At 34.3% G+C, this 15902-nt stretch overlaps 4 protein-coding genes across 4 annotated transcripts; all 4 read right to left on the minus strand.

Moving 5' to 3' along the window:
* Positions 1-1126: 1126 nt before the first annotated feature.
* Tsp_03766 (extracellular sulfatase Sulf-1) lies at positions 1127-4889 on the minus strand. Its single transcript, XM_003374522.1, is given in 13 exon segments — positions 1127-1243; positions 1316-1670; positions 1740-1945; positions 2118-2191; positions 3167-3200; positions 3214-3341; positions 3430-3571; positions 3626-3752; positions 3932-4143; positions 4161-4292; positions 4338-4512; positions 4589-4757; positions 4823-4889. The coding sequence occupies 13 exon segments, from the start codon at positions 4887-4889 to the stop codon at positions 1127-1129; spliced, it is 1938 nt and encodes a 645-aa protein (XP_003374570.1).
* An 84-nt stretch (positions 4890-4973) lies between these two features.
* Tsp_03767 (extracellular sulfatase Sulf-2) lies at positions 4974-6388 on the minus strand. The gene is made up of 5 exons (XM_003374523.1): positions 6360-6388; positions 6010-6049; positions 5914-5942; positions 5676-5737; positions 4974-5218 (listed from the first exon to the last, which is right to left on the minus strand). Exons 1-5 carry the CDS (start codon positions 6386-6388, stop codon positions 4974-4976), a joined length of 405 nt encoding a protein of 134 aa, XP_003374571.1.
* A 118-nt stretch (positions 6389-6506) lies between these two features.
* Positions 6507-9939, minus strand: Tsp_03768 (tumor susceptibility protein 101 protein). Its single transcript, XM_003374524.1, has 12 exons — positions 9898-9939; positions 9752-9836; positions 9296-9361; positions 9070-9233; positions 8883-9015; positions 8690-8794; positions 8334-8629; positions 8053-8276; positions 7881-7983; positions 7727-7796; positions 7072-7136; positions 6507-6554 (listed from the first exon to the last, which is right to left on the minus strand). Exons 1-12 carry the CDS (start codon positions 9937-9939, stop codon positions 6507-6509), a joined length of 1401 nt encoding a protein of 466 aa, XP_003374572.1.
* An 802-nt stretch (positions 9940-10741) lies between these two features.
* Tsp_03769 (conserved hypothetical protein) lies at positions 10742-15100 on the minus strand. The gene is made up of 9 exons (XM_003374525.1): positions 15019-15100; positions 14245-14694; positions 13904-14161; positions 13418-13684; positions 13149-13332; positions 12964-13076; positions 12701-12878; positions 11176-12512; positions 10742-11022 (listed from the first exon to the last, which is right to left on the minus strand). Exons 1-9 carry the CDS (start codon positions 15098-15100, stop codon positions 10742-10744), a joined length of 3150 nt encoding a protein of 1049 aa, XP_003374573.1.
* Between the last annotated feature and the right edge of the window lie 802 nt (positions 15101-15902).

Consider the following 15902-nt stretch of genomic DNA (forward strand, 5'->3'; position numbering starts at 1 on the left):
AAAAATAAAGTTTTAAAAATCAATGAACTTCCATTTACCGAGTGACCGATAATATGATAATTACCTTCTGCAATGTTAATTGGTGTAATTCGATGCCAAAGCGCAACAAACAACTAGCATAAGTTGTATTCAGAATTTCGAACAAAGAAAGCAACATATCCTCGTATAAAGTACGGATTACACTAAGCCTGGGATTAACGTCTGCACACGATTGCTTAATTACAGTAAAAATTGTTGAATTTTCTGACACATATCTGGAATATTGATCATTTCAATTCTAGAAGCCTGCCACTTCTTCATATACCGTGTTGTTCGCGTCAACTGAGATGACAAACAAAAAGAACAGACAAGCATTGTTCAATATGAAAAAAGAATTACAGCTAATTTACAAATAGCAAGTAGCATGATATTTGTCAACCATGTGCTTAATATTCTACTACTGAATTATTATAAAGAATTACAACATTATAAAGAATATTAATACATAGAAATTGTTAGAAAAAGTTTAACAGTTTTCAGAAATACTAAAGAAACCAACAATTTGTACTGTGTAAAAATTTAAAGTAACAAAGCTGAAATTTTCATAATAATAATAATAATAATAATATAAAATTGATAAAAGCTTCATTTGACTCGCCTGCCTGTGTGTAATGTTTCTTTGGAAAACTTTGCAAAATGCTTCAACTTTCACAATCTCTTTCTTTATTAATGCAGATGTGAAGCTGTTGCAGTTGAACAACAACAAACAATACTTTTTCCAGCAGTGTGCGTATGTGTGTGTGTGTGTGTGTGTTGTGTTGTGTATGCGACGAGAAAAATTAAACGTTTCCATAGCTGTGCATCATGTTCGACAGCTCATTCAAAAAATTTTCTCTGCATGGCGTGCTTTGTTGCTTCAGAAAAAAAACCAACTTGTTCCGTAACAATAGAGCTTTAATCAGCTACAGCTGTACGGTAAGCTGGTGTGACACAGCTGAAGTTTAAACTTCCTACAGTAAAAATCAAACAAACAAAACGACTCTGATCAGTTATCTATTTACGTACGAAATGAATGTTAAAGCTATGTCTGAAAAAAGAGGAAAGGAAAAGATAGAAAAGAAATGGAAATAAAACGAAAAATATATGCTTAAGCGACGCTGTATTTTTCACAATCTTCTACACCATGGCAACGTCGCAGCTTGTCCAACTGAGCGCTGAGCTGCTCCAACATTGGCACGCTCAATTCGTAGACGATGTTGTGCAACTGAAATGAAAATTAAAATATTCAAAAAATTGAATTGAAATTAAAAAAAAACAAAGATGAAAATCAATTCACTTGAAATGGATCATTGTACATGTCATAATAGCTGACAAAGCCGGTAACAAATTCACAATAGAGAAAGTTGTGCGAACCATTCACTGTTCTCAAACAGCCGTACGAATTGTTGTACGAATTTTGACAAAAGCAAAATGGACCCAACGTCCAAAATGGTTCCGTCCGCCAGTGACTGTTGTCATGGGAAAAGCAGTTCAAATTCGGCACACTGCAAAATACATGCTTCGGCTTGCCTCTTCTTCGTTTGCCGTCCTCTTCTTTGCTTTTCCTACCTCTTCTACGTTCAGAACGGCCTCTTCCCATTCGTGTCGCCCAACGAATCAGATCCGCATCCGAAATTTCATCAAACGGTTTCCTGAAAACCATCACCTCACATCCCATCACAGTGTCGACTTTACAACAACTGCTTAATCGTTTTGTTCACTTTTTCAACGGATGACTCTTGTCACTGTTCAAAACACAGGGGCAGTGTTCGTGGCTACTACTGTTGTCCACAACATCGTCGAACAGACCTTGCTGGTCATCGCCACTGCTGTGCTCTGATGAACTGCCATCTTCTTCGTCTTCACTTTCGCCAAAAAATAATGACTGAACAGTGGTTCCGTTTCCTTTCAACTGCCGACGTATATACTGTTAAAAATAAACACAATCAAATGCCAACAAATTCTTTGCATTTCATTCAATTCTTAATTGAATTCTCCAAATTGAATTTTGAGCATACTTTCAAATTTCGCAAACGTTTGCGCAACATACGTATTTTATCATTGACCACGTGCTTTTGTTGTTTGCGATTTAAAATTACACCTCGGTAAATTTCAGGCATGCAACGCAACGTGTCATTCGGGAAAAGAATACAACCTTGAGCAAGTCGAAAATCTAAATTAAAAATAAACTTGAAGACCATATTCCACAAAGTGTAGAATGTGAATATATTTCAATAATAATAATAATAATAATAATAACCTTTATGACGAATGCGTGTATTTTGTATGCTTCGAGTGGCCCGTCTAAATTCATTTTCATCAATCTATAAAAAGAAATTTTTTTCATAATAAAATTAATTTGATAAAATAAATCATCAACGGAACAAAAAATAAACATGAAAATCCTATTTGCATAAAATATTTTCTTCAAATATGAATCTGAACAAATTTACATAAATCTCATATAAAAATAGGTATCATAAAATGAATAAAATTTATTCTAAAAATTGAACAATTTTATTTCTAAACTAAATGTTACTCATCTATATACAAATAAAATATATTTATTGAACAAATGCAATTACAATAAATAAATAATTAATTAAAAAAACATTATTACCTGATTATCATATTTTTCAGACGGATGAGTAGAATCACCAATAAAATCATCTTCCAAAGAATCGAAAAGTCCTTGATACCATCCTGTATGTTCGATTTCTTCCTAAATTAAATTATTGACAAAATCAATTAAAATATTGATAAAAATGGCAAAACTGAGAAATGCTTCAAAAGTCTCACTTTACAGTATACAATTTCTCATGTTCTGTTCATCAATTTCAATACAAATTACTTATTTTATTCTGCAATTACATTTTCAGCATATTACGCTTAAAGAACAAACAAAAACGATAAAAACTGTTTCAAAGTATAAAAATAGAATTCAAAATATTTTTATCATAAATTACCCACTTGTAACATGTGAACTTCTATAAGATGTTGGATATAGTGGAATAATTTTGATAAAATATAAATACATTTTTTTAATAAATACATTGCGCATGACAATAAAAATTAGTATAAATCCCATTTTCTTCGGTCTGAATAAAGTGCCTGAAAAAAATATTCGTCGTAGTTCGAGAGAATTTACCTTTCTCTTTCATGCAAATGAAGAAGAAAAGAAACTGAAAAAAATACCTGTAGAAGTTGATGAAAAAACTGTTTCTCCCATTCAATTAATGTTTGCTCAGATATGAAGATCGGTTCTTCGACCAAACTGCTCACAGAATCAGATAAGCTTGATTCAGTGAAACGCTTCATCAGCTCTAGAAAAATAAGACAAATTTTCCATTTATTTTGATTTAACAATAACTAAAATTAAATTAAATTAAATTAAGTTAAATTGCAACACACTTTTCGTTTTAGACGTTAATACGTTTTCTTCTAAAATAGTATCGTTCAATTCACAAGTACAATCCACTTTCCAAACAGATTTCGAGTTTCTGCATTTGAATATTCTATATCGGTCTACTTCATCCTTTCTACATTCCCAAAGCTAAGAAAAAAACACTTATTAAATAAAACACAAAAAAAAGTAGAACAATAGTACTTGATTATCTTTACAAGGAGATTGATATTCTTCTTTTTCACATTCTAGTTGAATGCGAATATCTTTGCTGTAACGTTCACGCTGTTTACGAAGACGCTCACGAAGACGAACAAGCTTCGGTCGAAGTCTGAACAGAGAAATTCATAAAATATTAAAATCTCGTTTTCGTGAAATAAAGCTCCAAATCATTTTCACCCTCGTTCAATGAGCACACTGTGACGCCAACGCAATTCTGCAGATGGTTTACTAGAAAGAAGCATCAATGTAATTATACAGAAGCATGGATAAATTTATTCAAATTTTCACCCTTGCTTAAGACGAGTTTCATAAATCAACAACGGCAAAATGGAACGTCCATCGAAACGCGGCGGCGCAGGCAAGCCAGCCATATCCAGTATTGTCGGTGCAATGTCGATGTTAGCCACTGGCTTTGTTACGCTGAGAGTTGTATTCATGAATTCGCGAAAGAAGCATCGCTTTTTGAAACTCACCGCAATCCTTTGGCGATTCTTGGCCCTCTGACAAAAAATGGTACCTTGATATCACAATCGTACGGTAACGTCTTGCCTTTGATCAAGCCATACTGCCCCAAGTGATAACCATGATCAGATGTGTACAGAAAGTAGGTGTTGTCCAACAGACCAAACTGACGAAATTCTTTGTACAACTGTAAGCAGAAAAGATGCTTCAAACATACATTTTCACCTCTCACGTGATACAGCACAACTGGGGTCACCTTGTACACTGCGTCATCGACGGATAACAAAGTTTGCAAACGTCTACGTTGCAAAAAATCCGTAAACGCCACATGCACTGGTTCCATTTTACCCGTATGACGCAGCAGCCACTGTTTATCTGGATTTGGAGCATAATTCCAACTAGCTGTTCTGGAAAAATATTAAAATTCTCCAATGAATAGACAAGCAGACCTTTTAGTTGTATACGTGAAGTTTCAATGCTTACCGGTGAGCTGTGTTATTGGCAAAGAAATCATTATATTTCGGTGCAGGATCTTCGGGTCCGTGCGGAGCAGGAAAACTCAGAACTAACAAGATCGGCTTCTGCGGAAATAGCAGTGTGGAACGTTTGAAAAAATTTATCGAATCATTAACAATCAGATCAGTGAAATAGTCTTCGAAATAATTGTCGCCATGCTTAATCTTGCGGCCGTTGTAATTGACAGTGTAATTATAAAACCGAGAATTTCTAACCAATGCCATCCACTCCTTCCAACCGGGTGGAATGTATGATCCGTTGTATTCATTTAAATATTTGCCAAAATAACCTGATCAAATGAAGCACACTGATGAACGAAAAACACTTCTTTTTTACCCTCTCATTATTACTACTAGCCTGTTCTGTATCCAGAATTCGCTAAATAAGTGGCATAGGTTTTCGGTTCCAAGTGTTCAATCCAATATTGTCCAGTACAGTTGTCTTTGTTCGAATGTACGTGATGATTGTGCACGTATAATCCGGTGAGCATTGACGTTCGACTGGGACAGCATATTGGTGTAGTTACGTAACCGTTCACAAATTCAGCTCCTTCGTCTCGAAATATTTTCAACGTTTTTCGCATATAGTTCATCGAGCCTTCAAAAATGCACAATTAAGCTGAATTATCATTTTCAAAAATCATGCATACATCAATCGAATTTCATCATCATCATCCGCATACGAGCTATGTTTCAAAACATGACAATCAAAACGCGAAACAACAATTTCACAGTTTCACATTTTGGCAAGCTTTGGTAAACGTCAGACTACGATCTAATCTGTGACCACATCAACATATTCAAGCAAATTAGTGTTTGAAGCGCTCGTTATTTCACGCTTTGTTGAATTTTAATCTTCGGTGCTTTTATTCTGACAACTAAAATTATGCCATTCTGTTGAATAATTTTTAAATTGTTAACAATCGTTCAATGTAAGCTACGTAGCCGTGAAATAAAGAATGTTCTAAATTTCAGTGCAAATTAAAATTCCACATGCAAATTAAAATACTGATACTATTAAGCAAAACAGTTGAAATAAAAACAAATTTCGTTACCCAGTTCTACATCTTGATCATCTGTAATAAAAAGAACGATATTCGGTCTGCTAGAATGAAACCTAAAATAATATTGAAATTTAAAAAATTAAATGAAATTAATTCTTCATTCAATCCTTGTTAGTGTCAACCAATTTTAGTTACAATGTCAATGATATCATATTTACCCCTCTACTCATCAATAAATAACAAACAACACCGCTTTATATTATTTCCAGAAAATATGAAACATATTTACACATTTTCAAACAAAACAGACAACGCATACTAAAAAAAATACCAAATAAAAATAAAAAATATACAATAAAATTTGAAATAAAGAGTTACTTTTTACGTAATTCAACTTGAAAGTCAAATATGAAATTGCCGTCTCCCTTCACAATTACAATAATATTTATAAATAGTCAAGAACTGTTTCCTCGCGACTAAATGCATATTTGTGAAATCAACTCAATAAAAATAACAACAAATATAATACTGAGTTTAAATAGAAGCGTTGATATGGAAATTTTACGTGAAAATCTTACGAGCCATGGTACTGCTTTAAAATTTGTTAAAAAGTGATTTATGTCAGTGCACGGCATTAAACAACAACAACAACAACAAATATTAATATGTTTACTTATTTCAGGAAAATTTAATTTAAAAAAATTAAAGAAAAAACGGAAAAACGTAAAATCAAACCTTCGTTGCAGTGATTGATGACAACACATTGTTATAGTGACAAAAAGAAGCACCACTTCGGCAATTAGCATGTCAGTGCCAGGAACATGAGTTCAAAACAGCAAAAAGTGGCGGCTTCTTTTGCAGACAAACTTAATGAATAAGCTGTCAAACGTAAAGTTTACCAATAGCTAGACTTTGTTTCCGCAATCGACTCTGAAATCTTTCAAAAATTACTCTTTTCCAATTTTTATTCAATTATAATTTTTGTTTTTTGCAAATATTTTAAATATTGTTAAATTAACAAAGTTTTATCAGAATGTTTCCCTATCGATTAAAAAAATAATGGAATTTATTACGCATTAAAAAGGGGTTCTCAGTTTTCAGATGACAATTTCACCTGAAGATCAAATTTACAGCTGAAGAAAGAAACTGAAACATGAATGATACTAGCAGTGTTCTAACAGTAATTACAGTAAACAGTGAAAAAAATGCTTGCACAACAGAAAACTGATGTATTTTATTCGGTCGATGTTCATCAGATTAGAAACAAAAAGTCGATATAAGATTCTCAATGGAACTGAGCGACTGATTATAAGCTTCAATTTTAACAAAAATAAAATATTTATTTCAAATAAATACAAGTTCTTACCTATAAAAGTAAAATAGCTTTCTTTACAAGTGAAAATGTACAACAAGTACATTTATGTGACATCATCAATTTGAAAAAAACCATCGTAGCGGACGCACATTCAATTCCCACCGTACATTTTGAAATGCAAGTGCAAATTTCGGTTGCTCAAAGAAATTTATTAAAATAACAAAATAAATGTTAAAAAATGAATTTAAAATTCAAATTTTAGCACATAACATTATTTTAAAGTCTACAGCGACATTATTTTTTTGAAAATAACACGGAGGCTTATTTAAAATTCTAACAGCAGCGAATATTCGAAAACAAACGCACAACTTTGATAGCGTCTACGTCAACAGATTAGTTTTTAAAATTAAAATTGGTAGAATTTTTCAAAAATTCCAATTTTTATCAGTAAACTGTACTTGTTTAATAACCAAAAAGAAGAATAAAAAAATTCATTTCACTTTTATCCAAAAGCAGAATTACACACGAATGAACACGTATAACAAACAAATTCAATGAATAAATTAAATAAAAATGATATTAAAAGAGAAAAAACTTTTGTTTTTCTTAACAAAAAGAGAACATAATTCTGATACTAATATTCGTTACGCAAAATCAAATTTAAATAATTTTTTAAAATAGCAGCAAAATGAGCATAAATTAAAAATGTACTGTGTTGAATGTGACCGTTGAGTGAAATTTGAAAAAAAATTAAAAAAACTGCGCATCCATTACTCTTTATCCAGACCCGCAACTATGCGACATTTCTGCATTGTCGCCCGCTGCATAAACTGCTGCCTTGACAATTCTCTTACCAACTGTGAGAAAAGAAGAATAAATATGAAAATAAGAAATATACCACCAACACAGTATATAAAAGAAAAACGAATCAATTCACTGACCTTCAAATATGGTTCAAGTTCAACTTTGCCTTTTTTCAAAGCTTCACCCAAATAATAGATAGTATCATCCAAAGTTGCATCTTCAGTGCAGCATTTTACAATTCTAAATTCAACTTTTTCACATTCAACAACAACAACAACAAATTTGATTGAATAAATATTGCATAATTACTGTCGATAAAGTGGTGCAGTGGTGTCAATGGCATCGTCAATTTTTACATCATCTTCAGGTACATTTTGCAGAACGCTGTCAATCAACTCGCTGCGTTCTTTGTATATAGAAGCGACAGTTTTCAAGCGTGCTTCTTCATCAGCTATGTCTTGCAGAATAGTTTTAACTTTATTTTTACTCGATTCTAATTCTTCATTCGACCGACGAAGAGAATGCAATTCCGCCTACAGTAGAAATGGATTATTGTCATGTGCTGCGCGTCATTGGTCAAACAAACGTACAGATGTTCTTCCAATAATTTCGCGAAGCTTTTTTCTCAACAAATCTTCAGCTGCAGAAAGTATACTAGCTCGGATGTGCTCGGGTTGAATAGTGCCAGTTGGTTTTATCGAATTATTTGCACAAGAAGGGTTCAAAACTGACGGATAAGGAGCAAATCCGCATGTTGAAGATGTCGCGTGACCAACTGAGTTACTTCCTCTTGGACATGGCGGTAATACAGAATTCGTAGAGTGAGCAACTGGGTTAGGATACGGAGGATATCTGGCAGGCAATGGAACTGGATACGGTGTACTAACTAAACGTATACGACAATAAATAACACTGATATAACAATAGCAGAAAAAAAACTACATACGAGGATAAGGAGGACCTGGTAGACAAACAGTTGGATCTGGCTGGTTGGGAATAGGTGGGACTGGACGTCGATTTCGTCTAGCAAAATCGTCGTTCATAACGTTATCTAAATATAAATAGAAATAAATTCCAATTATGGCGAATAATTGAAAAAGATGGCGAAAAATACAAAAATATGAAAACAATTTTGAAACCTGAAGAATGATAAAAAGAAGCGCTCTGCTGTGAAGCAAATGGTCTACTGTTTGCCGGTTTGTTGAACACTGGACAACTTTCACCAAAAACAATTGCTAACACTTGCAAGAGTCCAAGTAAATCCGACTTTGACTTAAAAATGAAACAAAAAAATAATTCAACAAATTCTCACAGATTAATACTAACTCGATGCCATTCGGTCAAATATGGCACATTAATTTTGCCATTGCTGTCCACATTTGACGACGGTTTGACAATCATACTCGCAGTAGGACGCACGAAACAAATTGGAGGCACATGAGGATAATTTTTCAAAAGATAAATACAAATGGGTATGTTGTAAGTTTTTCCTATAAATATCGACGATGAACAAATAAACAACATGAAGCTCATGCATGCCAGCCATTTTCACCCATATAATTAACAGGGATTGTTCCACAAAAGCAAATTGCCAATTCTCTCACGCCATCATTACCAACTGAAATTAAAAAAAACAAAACAAATCATAAAACATCATTAAAAAATAACTAAATTTACAGTTTAATAAAGCAGCGCAATTTAAGAAGCAAAATTTTGACATTCTTAAAACAAGGATTAAAATCTACAACATCTGATTGTTTGGTATTAATTTGCACTTTTGAAAGAATAAACATTAAATCTAGCAAACCAAACTAAACATGAAAAGAAAGCTTTTTCAACGATGAACAAAAACTGCCCGATTTTAAAACAAATATCTATGTATACGAACTGACAATAACAGATTAATAGTAGATAAATCAGAAATTTCAAATGATCACAGCTGACAAAACATGAAATCAAACTACCATCAATGCAAGTATCAAACGTAATAATTATATTTAAAAAATACCATAAAAGTCTTTGCGAACAATGAGATCATGAAACTGTGAAAGCGCTTCCATAATTTCTTCCTTGGTATTTTCCAAATATTCAGCCTAGAATTAAAATGTAAATTAAATACAAAATCGATTTCTGTGCTGTACAAAAGGCGATTACTCCAATGGATTTCAACATTGCAGTTAACGACTCAGAATTCATGGCGTTCAAATAAATGAGAAAAGTTTTTATATCACAGAACGAAGTACGAAGACAATCATCAAAAGAATGTCACAAAAAACAAAGCATTCTACAGTTTATACGGTACATAAAGAAACTCAAGTTTAAATGTAGAATGATGCAATACATTACTGTGTTAAAAATTATTGAATAATTTTTTTAAATTGTTTATAATTAAAATAAGCATTTTATTATCATAACTTATTTATAACTTTTTATTTATATCAGGGACTATTTTTTTCACTGATGAAGAACATTTTTTGTTCAAATAATATTTACTTATAAAAAACGCTGCCAAAAAAGGCGCTTTTCATTTGCTTATTATTGTCTTCATTGATGTAGGAGCGTTTAGAACGAATAAAATTCTCATGTTATAATAAGGGTAGAAAATTCTTTGTTCGTGATCATATATATCGTGAATGTGAATAACAATTTACAGGTAGATGTTAAATTGAACTAGTAAAGGTGAAATTGAATATTAAAAACAAAATTCAACATCTTGAAAGTATTGTTTTGATTGAAAAAGCATACAAATTTACATTGTAGCACGAAAATTTCAAACTTATGGTTGACATCCTTTACACGCATTATTCTCGTCGAATTAGTATTGTTAATTATTGATTTGCATTCACAACTTTCAAAGTAAATCACTTTTAAGCGAGAATGAAATTCTGCAGGTCATTTATTAGCCTGAAGTTGAAGAAAATGCTTTAAACTGAGAAAGAAAACACGTTCAAACGGCAAAAGTTTAACCAACGGAAATGCTTTCTTGCAATGGAAAATTTCAGCCAATGTCAAAAAAGGACTTCAAGTCAGGCTGACTTTGACAAGCAACCAATTCTGTGTTCGACTGCATCCCTGCATCTGGGAAAGCGGCAGCGGCGGCGGTGTATTGGTGCTTTACAGTGGCGAATTTGTTTCGATCAAAATCCAACTCTGCCAGGTTGTTGGTGGTTCTAGTGGGATCAATTTCAAATCCAGTTTGGAAACGTTTTGGCATTTCAGATTTGGCATAAGCCGCAGAAATATAGCAGCTAGTGTCAGCAAAGTCAGCGGATCGTTCGTCTGACACGGCTGGTCTTTTCCCAACAATTGCCGCATTTTTATTGTTGTTGCTGTTAGTACTATTGCAGTTGTTGTGGTTGTTTTGCAAATAGGTGGACGATATGCGACGATCGAACAGTGGCAAATTTTGCGTCTGCTGCGAAAGCTGGTAACCATTTCTGTGTGGTGATGCGTACTGTTGTTGGCAGTTTGCAGAAAGAGTATCATTAGCAGAAACACAGTAGGCAGTTGTGGGTGTGGCCGGATTAATCATTTGTTGCTGTGGTGAGCATTCCAAAATATCCGTACCGTAAGCAGGTGATGTGAGCGATAATTTTTCTTCAGGCATAGAGTAGTAACGTTGACAGACGGCCGTTGTGTAACGATTTTGCAAAAACGAATCTTCTGCTAAATCATGGACAAGCGGCTCAGTTTTCGGCACTTCAGGAGTAACTGGATAATAAGAAGACGGCTGAAACGAGGTAGACGAACCGTAAACCCCATGCCCATGACGGTAAGATTCAGAAGGATATTGCTGATTTGTAACAACGTTAGTCATCAACGTCAACGGCATGTGCAATCCATCGGCTGCGAGCGGTTGAGGGGGCGGTCTATCCATAGCTTGTGTGGCGATGCTGGTCGGCAAGACGATGGACAACGGCGATCGTTGTTCAAGCAATTTCACCAACAAACTATTCCTCGTTGTATTGGCCTGTTTGCGCCCACCGTAATTGCCCCTGGTCGGCTGTTGATGCATTCTTGGCCAAGAATCTTGCTGTTGAGAACCGCCGTTTTTGTAAGCCCTCTTTTTCGCAGCCGATCCACCACCGCCGGCATGGTTTGTTGCGGCTAATGAAGCAGCTTTCCTGGATCCTCTTGGTCGACTATATTCGTCAGTTTGGAGTTGTTTTCGATCAGCAACCATTTTGAGCATATCACCGCCAACAAAAGTAGCTGCTGAAAGCACCCGACTATCTCCGGCTGTCGTGCTAAAGCCCTGTTGCAGAGACACTGGTTCATCTTGGTTCAGCAAATGACGCAATATAGTATGCTGACCAATGAAATCAGATTTCACCTCTGACGGCTTAGGTTGTTCTACGCTTTTAACTTCCGTTGCTCTCGACATCAGAGGCTCTGGTTGTTTGGTATCGAAAACCTCAGACAGCAAACGTTCAAAATCATCCTGCGGAACTTTTCGACCATCGTCAATCTTGTCGAGCGGTTGAACAAAATTATAGCCCATTTGTTGCATATCCGTATGGAAGTTGTACTCATCACCTACGGATGGTTTTTCCGAAAACTGCGCTCGTTCCAGTGAAATGTCCAAAAAACTATTCGTCTGGGACGGCCAAACGGACTTGGCAGCAGAACTGCTCGCAACCACGCTGGAAGGAGACGATAACGACGAAGCAATTGTCGACAAAACGCTTGTTTCCACATCCCTCGTCGACGTGCCACTTTCCAGCGAGCGGGCTGAGCGCATATCGACCGACTGCTTAACATCAGCTGTTCTATAACATAAATATACAAATTTAAATTGAACGTTACATTAAAAATCAAACAAGTGTCAAATGATTTAATTAAACGATTAAAAACAATTTTTTCAAATATTTACATTATACAGGTGTTTCATTAGCCTGAAGTTGAAGATATGAAATGATATATTTTTCTAATGACGCAGAGTTGTTTGTACACTTACTGCAAAATAGTACACTCGAGATGTACGACAGGCCATTGTCTGTTTACTGCTAAAGAAAATGCTTCGGCATTCTGAGACAATAGCTGACTTTTCAATGAAACAACAACAACTCCTTGATCGATGGCAACAGGATTTTTCAAGCGTAGTTTGTCGACTGTGGCAAAACCTTTCTCATATGCTATGATAATAATAACTTTTATTTCTTTTTTTTTAACCAAAACAAACAGCAATTATTAAAATTGTCGAAATTTTACGTAACTTACCAGTGTTCAAATTATTTTCAAGCAGATCACGATCCTCGTTACAACACAGTGCAATCAATTTGTACTTCACAGCTTCAGTTTCCAATGCGCACAAAGCTGGATTTGTACAATTTCTGAAAGTACAATTGAAATGCAAATTATTCATTTGTCATTTAAAGACCCAAATATATAATAAATAGACTCACTTGACTGTGCATTGCAATATTTGAGAATCCATTGAACAATAAAAATTCAACAGAGGCTGTTGTTCTTTGGCACAAATTTCCCTTTGAACGCAAACGTTGTTCGATCCACCGGTGCGAAGTGCTCCTTGCTCAGAGTCGCTGTCAGCAGGACGAACAACGCAAACCAAGCACGGTTGAGATACAGCTACAATACCATATATAATACATACATATATATATATATATGTATAAATTTCAATGATGGTATATTTTCTAAAATAAAGCTATACCCGTGGAAGGACTGAGTGATAAAAAATCATAATCGGCTCGCATTTCTTTTGGATACGGCAGTGACATTGCTGAAACGTGCATGGTTTCAAAAGTGCAATCTGCATCAGCGTTCGGCTTTTGATGGGAAAGAATGTTGTCGACATCGTTCAAAATGGAAATGGCATTTGAATCTTTTATCAAAAAGCGACAACAGAATGTTCTGCTTTGGCGTTTCTTTTCAAAACCAACAACATCAGTTGGAAAAGCAAAGTTGAACAAATTGAAAGCTAAAATTGGAAAAATTCATCCAACAACAAAATATACAAAAATAAAAAAGAAGACAAAGAAGTAAAATTTCAAATGAAATAAATTATTTGCTACCAGCTATGTACAAGAGAGAACAACTGAAAGCAAAAAATTACATCAATAATCTACCTGTTAAATTTTGCATATAAATAAATATAATAAATACGCTGTCAGTAGTAATAACAATAAATTTCTTTTACCAAGTGAATCTGGCAAAAGTTGCTCGAACAGGGGACGATCAGCATTGGAAACAAATTTGAAAATCGGTTGATTTAACATGTCCGATTGATGAAATTTCAAATACTTCACCACATTGTCAGAAATGTACTCTATCAAGCCTTCGGTGTTCATGACGAAAAAAAAGCTGTCCAACACGCCAAGAAGTATAGGACCAATATGCGACGCACTCAACGATAAAGCTGTCGACGATACGTCCCCATGTTGAATTATATTCTCTTCTAAAAAAGAGAAAAAAAACGGAGTAATACCCTGGTGAGAAGAATATTAATTAATATTAAATATGTTTTGTTTTGTTTTTCACTTTTTTCCTTTTCTCTGTTCCAATGCTGCACCACTTCTTGGACAAGCTGCCGATTGGAACAAAGCACGCCAGAGTCGACGGAATCGTTGGTGCTGCAAAGGTTCTCTTGCAACAGTTCAACCAACTCTGAGAAATACTGACTCTTCTGTTGTTCTGTGGCCGTATTGGGCGTTGGCAAATGGAAATCCGCCTGCTTCTGTGAGGGAAAATTCTCACAGTCTACCTCAGCAGACCTGGTGACCAAGCAGCTTGTGGAACCGATGCCGTTGCCGTTGTTGTTGTTGTTGAAAACAACCGGTGAAAACAATGACGACGTACCCGACGGCGATATGTTGTTCATCATCGATGTTGCATTGTCCAAGTTGTTCTGCCTCACGCTTTCAACGTTTTCCGACAACGGTGAAGAGAACACCAAACTGAAATTTAAAGACAAAATCAATTCATCATCTGCTAAATGTAAATAATTGTTTTGCTTTTTTTTCATATTAAAATAAACAATAAATAATGCTGACGATTGGAATAAAAAAGAAAATTAATTGCTCAAGCGGAGAGAAATGACCATCCCAGCCGCTCCCAAATTGCTAGCCGTGCACGTCATCTAGCGTGATGTATAGCCAACAACCAGTTTCATAATCTTCAACTGACAAAACGACAGTTAATCGAACGATATTGAAAATTTATCCCTCCGCTTCAACGACAGTATGCTTTGATTTTTCTTCGATAAATGACCATCCATTAATTACGTCATCTGATTGATAATAGCGGTTCACACACCCAAGCAATGGCAAGAACGTCTTCTTCTGACATCTCTTGATCGTTCTAATTCATTGCCACAAAAATTGCTCCCACACTGCATGCCGTCATTAAAATCAATTATAACCTCCAATGATCAAAGATAATTTATCAATAATGAATAAATTCATCATACAATAATGAAATTGATACATATCGTTCCACGCCTATTATTGCGAAGAAACAAAAGAAAAACAACTGTCATGACGACGAAATATTCCACATACTATTGCTACTGCTGATAATAATAATAATAATAATAATACTGATTTTCAACAAATTTGCAAAACTCTCACCAGTAAAATTTCTCTCTGCTACATGCCCTAACAATAAGCAATTGTACAAATTTAAATACAGTATGATACAGATAATTAACGAATTGTTTTGAATGAAAATCAGCTATTGATAATTTAATGATCACAATAATCAAAATTTTATTTCAATAAATTCTGGAAAAGAATGAGAAATCGTCGACACGCTATTGTGAATTCAATAATAAAAAAAGAACTATCACCCGTTTTTTGATAACAATACGTGACCGTAACCTGAACTACTGCTACCTGACCGGCAAGAAAAATTCATCAAGCGCATCTTTAATTTTTAATTACAAACCAATGCATTAAAATAAATCACACACACACACACATATATATATATATATATATTTATTTATTTATTTATGTATTCATTTCAATTTTCAAAATAGCATTCTGTAATAAGGAAAAAAACAACCCATTAAAAGTGGTTCACATCAGAAATTTCAATCTTGATCGCCATAAATAAATGAATAAAATTTTATAAAAAATTATCAGTTCCTTTATAAAAACATACAAAAAATTCTGAAGTTAATTTCTTTGCTTATTTAT

Source organism: Trichinella spiralis (genome assembly GCF_000181795.1).
Source record: "Trichinella spiralis strain ISS 195 chromosome Unknown Scfld5, whole genome shotgun sequence".
In the NCBI taxonomy this organism is placed as follows: Eukaryota; Metazoa; Nematoda; class Enoplea; order Trichinellida; family Trichinellidae; genus Trichinella; species Trichinella spiralis.

What these genes read in the sequence shown, in the direction of transcription:
- Tsp_03766 (XM_003374522.1), bottom strand. Translation starts at nt 4,889, where the DNA reads ATGAATACAACGGATCATACATTCCACCCGGTTGGAAGGAGTGGATGG. An exon ending in GCCAATAACACAGCTCACCG is followed by an intron (nt 4,513 to 4,588) that starts GTAAGCATTGAA and finishes ATATTTTTCCAG; the next exon opens with AACAGCTAGTTGGAATTATG. An exon ending in CCCCAGTTGTGCTGTATCAC is followed by an intron (nt 4,293 to 4,337) that starts GTGAGAGGTGAA and finishes TTCTGCTTACAG; the next exon opens with TTGTACAAAGAATTTCGTCA.
- Tsp_03767 (XM_003374523.1), bottom strand. Translation starts at nt 6,388, where the DNA reads ATGTGTTGTCATCAATCACTGCAACGAAG. An exon ending in CATCAATCACTGCAACGAAG is followed by an intron (nt 6,050 to 6,359) that starts GTTTGATTTTAC and finishes GTAATTGTGAAG; the next exon opens with GGAGACGGCAATTTCATATT. An exon ending in TGACTTTCAAGTTGAATTAC is followed by an intron (nt 5,943 to 6,009) that starts GTAAAAAGTAAC and finishes TATTTTTTTTAG; the next exon opens with TATGCGTTGTCTGTTTTGTT.
- Tsp_03768 (XM_003374524.1), bottom strand. Translation starts at nt 9,939, where the DNA reads ATGAATTCTGAGTCGTTAACTGCAATGTTGAAATCCATTGGA. An exon ending in CAATGTTGAAATCCATTGGA is followed by an intron (nt 9,837 to 9,897) that starts GTAATCGCCTTT and finishes TTTTAATTCTAG; the next exon opens with GCTGAATATTTGGAAAATAC. An exon ending in TTCTTTTTATCATTCTTCAG is followed by an intron (nt 8,795 to 8,882) that starts GTTTCAAAATTG and finishes ATTTATATTTAG; the next exon opens with ATAACGTTATGAACGACGAT.
- Tsp_03769 (XM_003374525.1), bottom strand. Translation starts at nt 15,100, where the DNA reads ATGCAGTGTGGGAGCAATTTTTGTGGCAATGAATTAGAACGATCAAGA. An exon ending in ACTTTTGCCAGATTCACTTG is followed by an intron (nt 13,685 to 13,903) that starts GTAAAAGAAATT and finishes TTCCAATTTTAG; the next exon opens with CTTTCAATTTGTTCAACTTT. An exon ending in ATATTGCAATGCACAGTCAA is followed by an intron (nt 13,077 to 13,148) that starts GTGAGTCTATTT and finishes TTGTACTTTCAG; the next exon opens with AAATTGTACAAATCCAGCTT.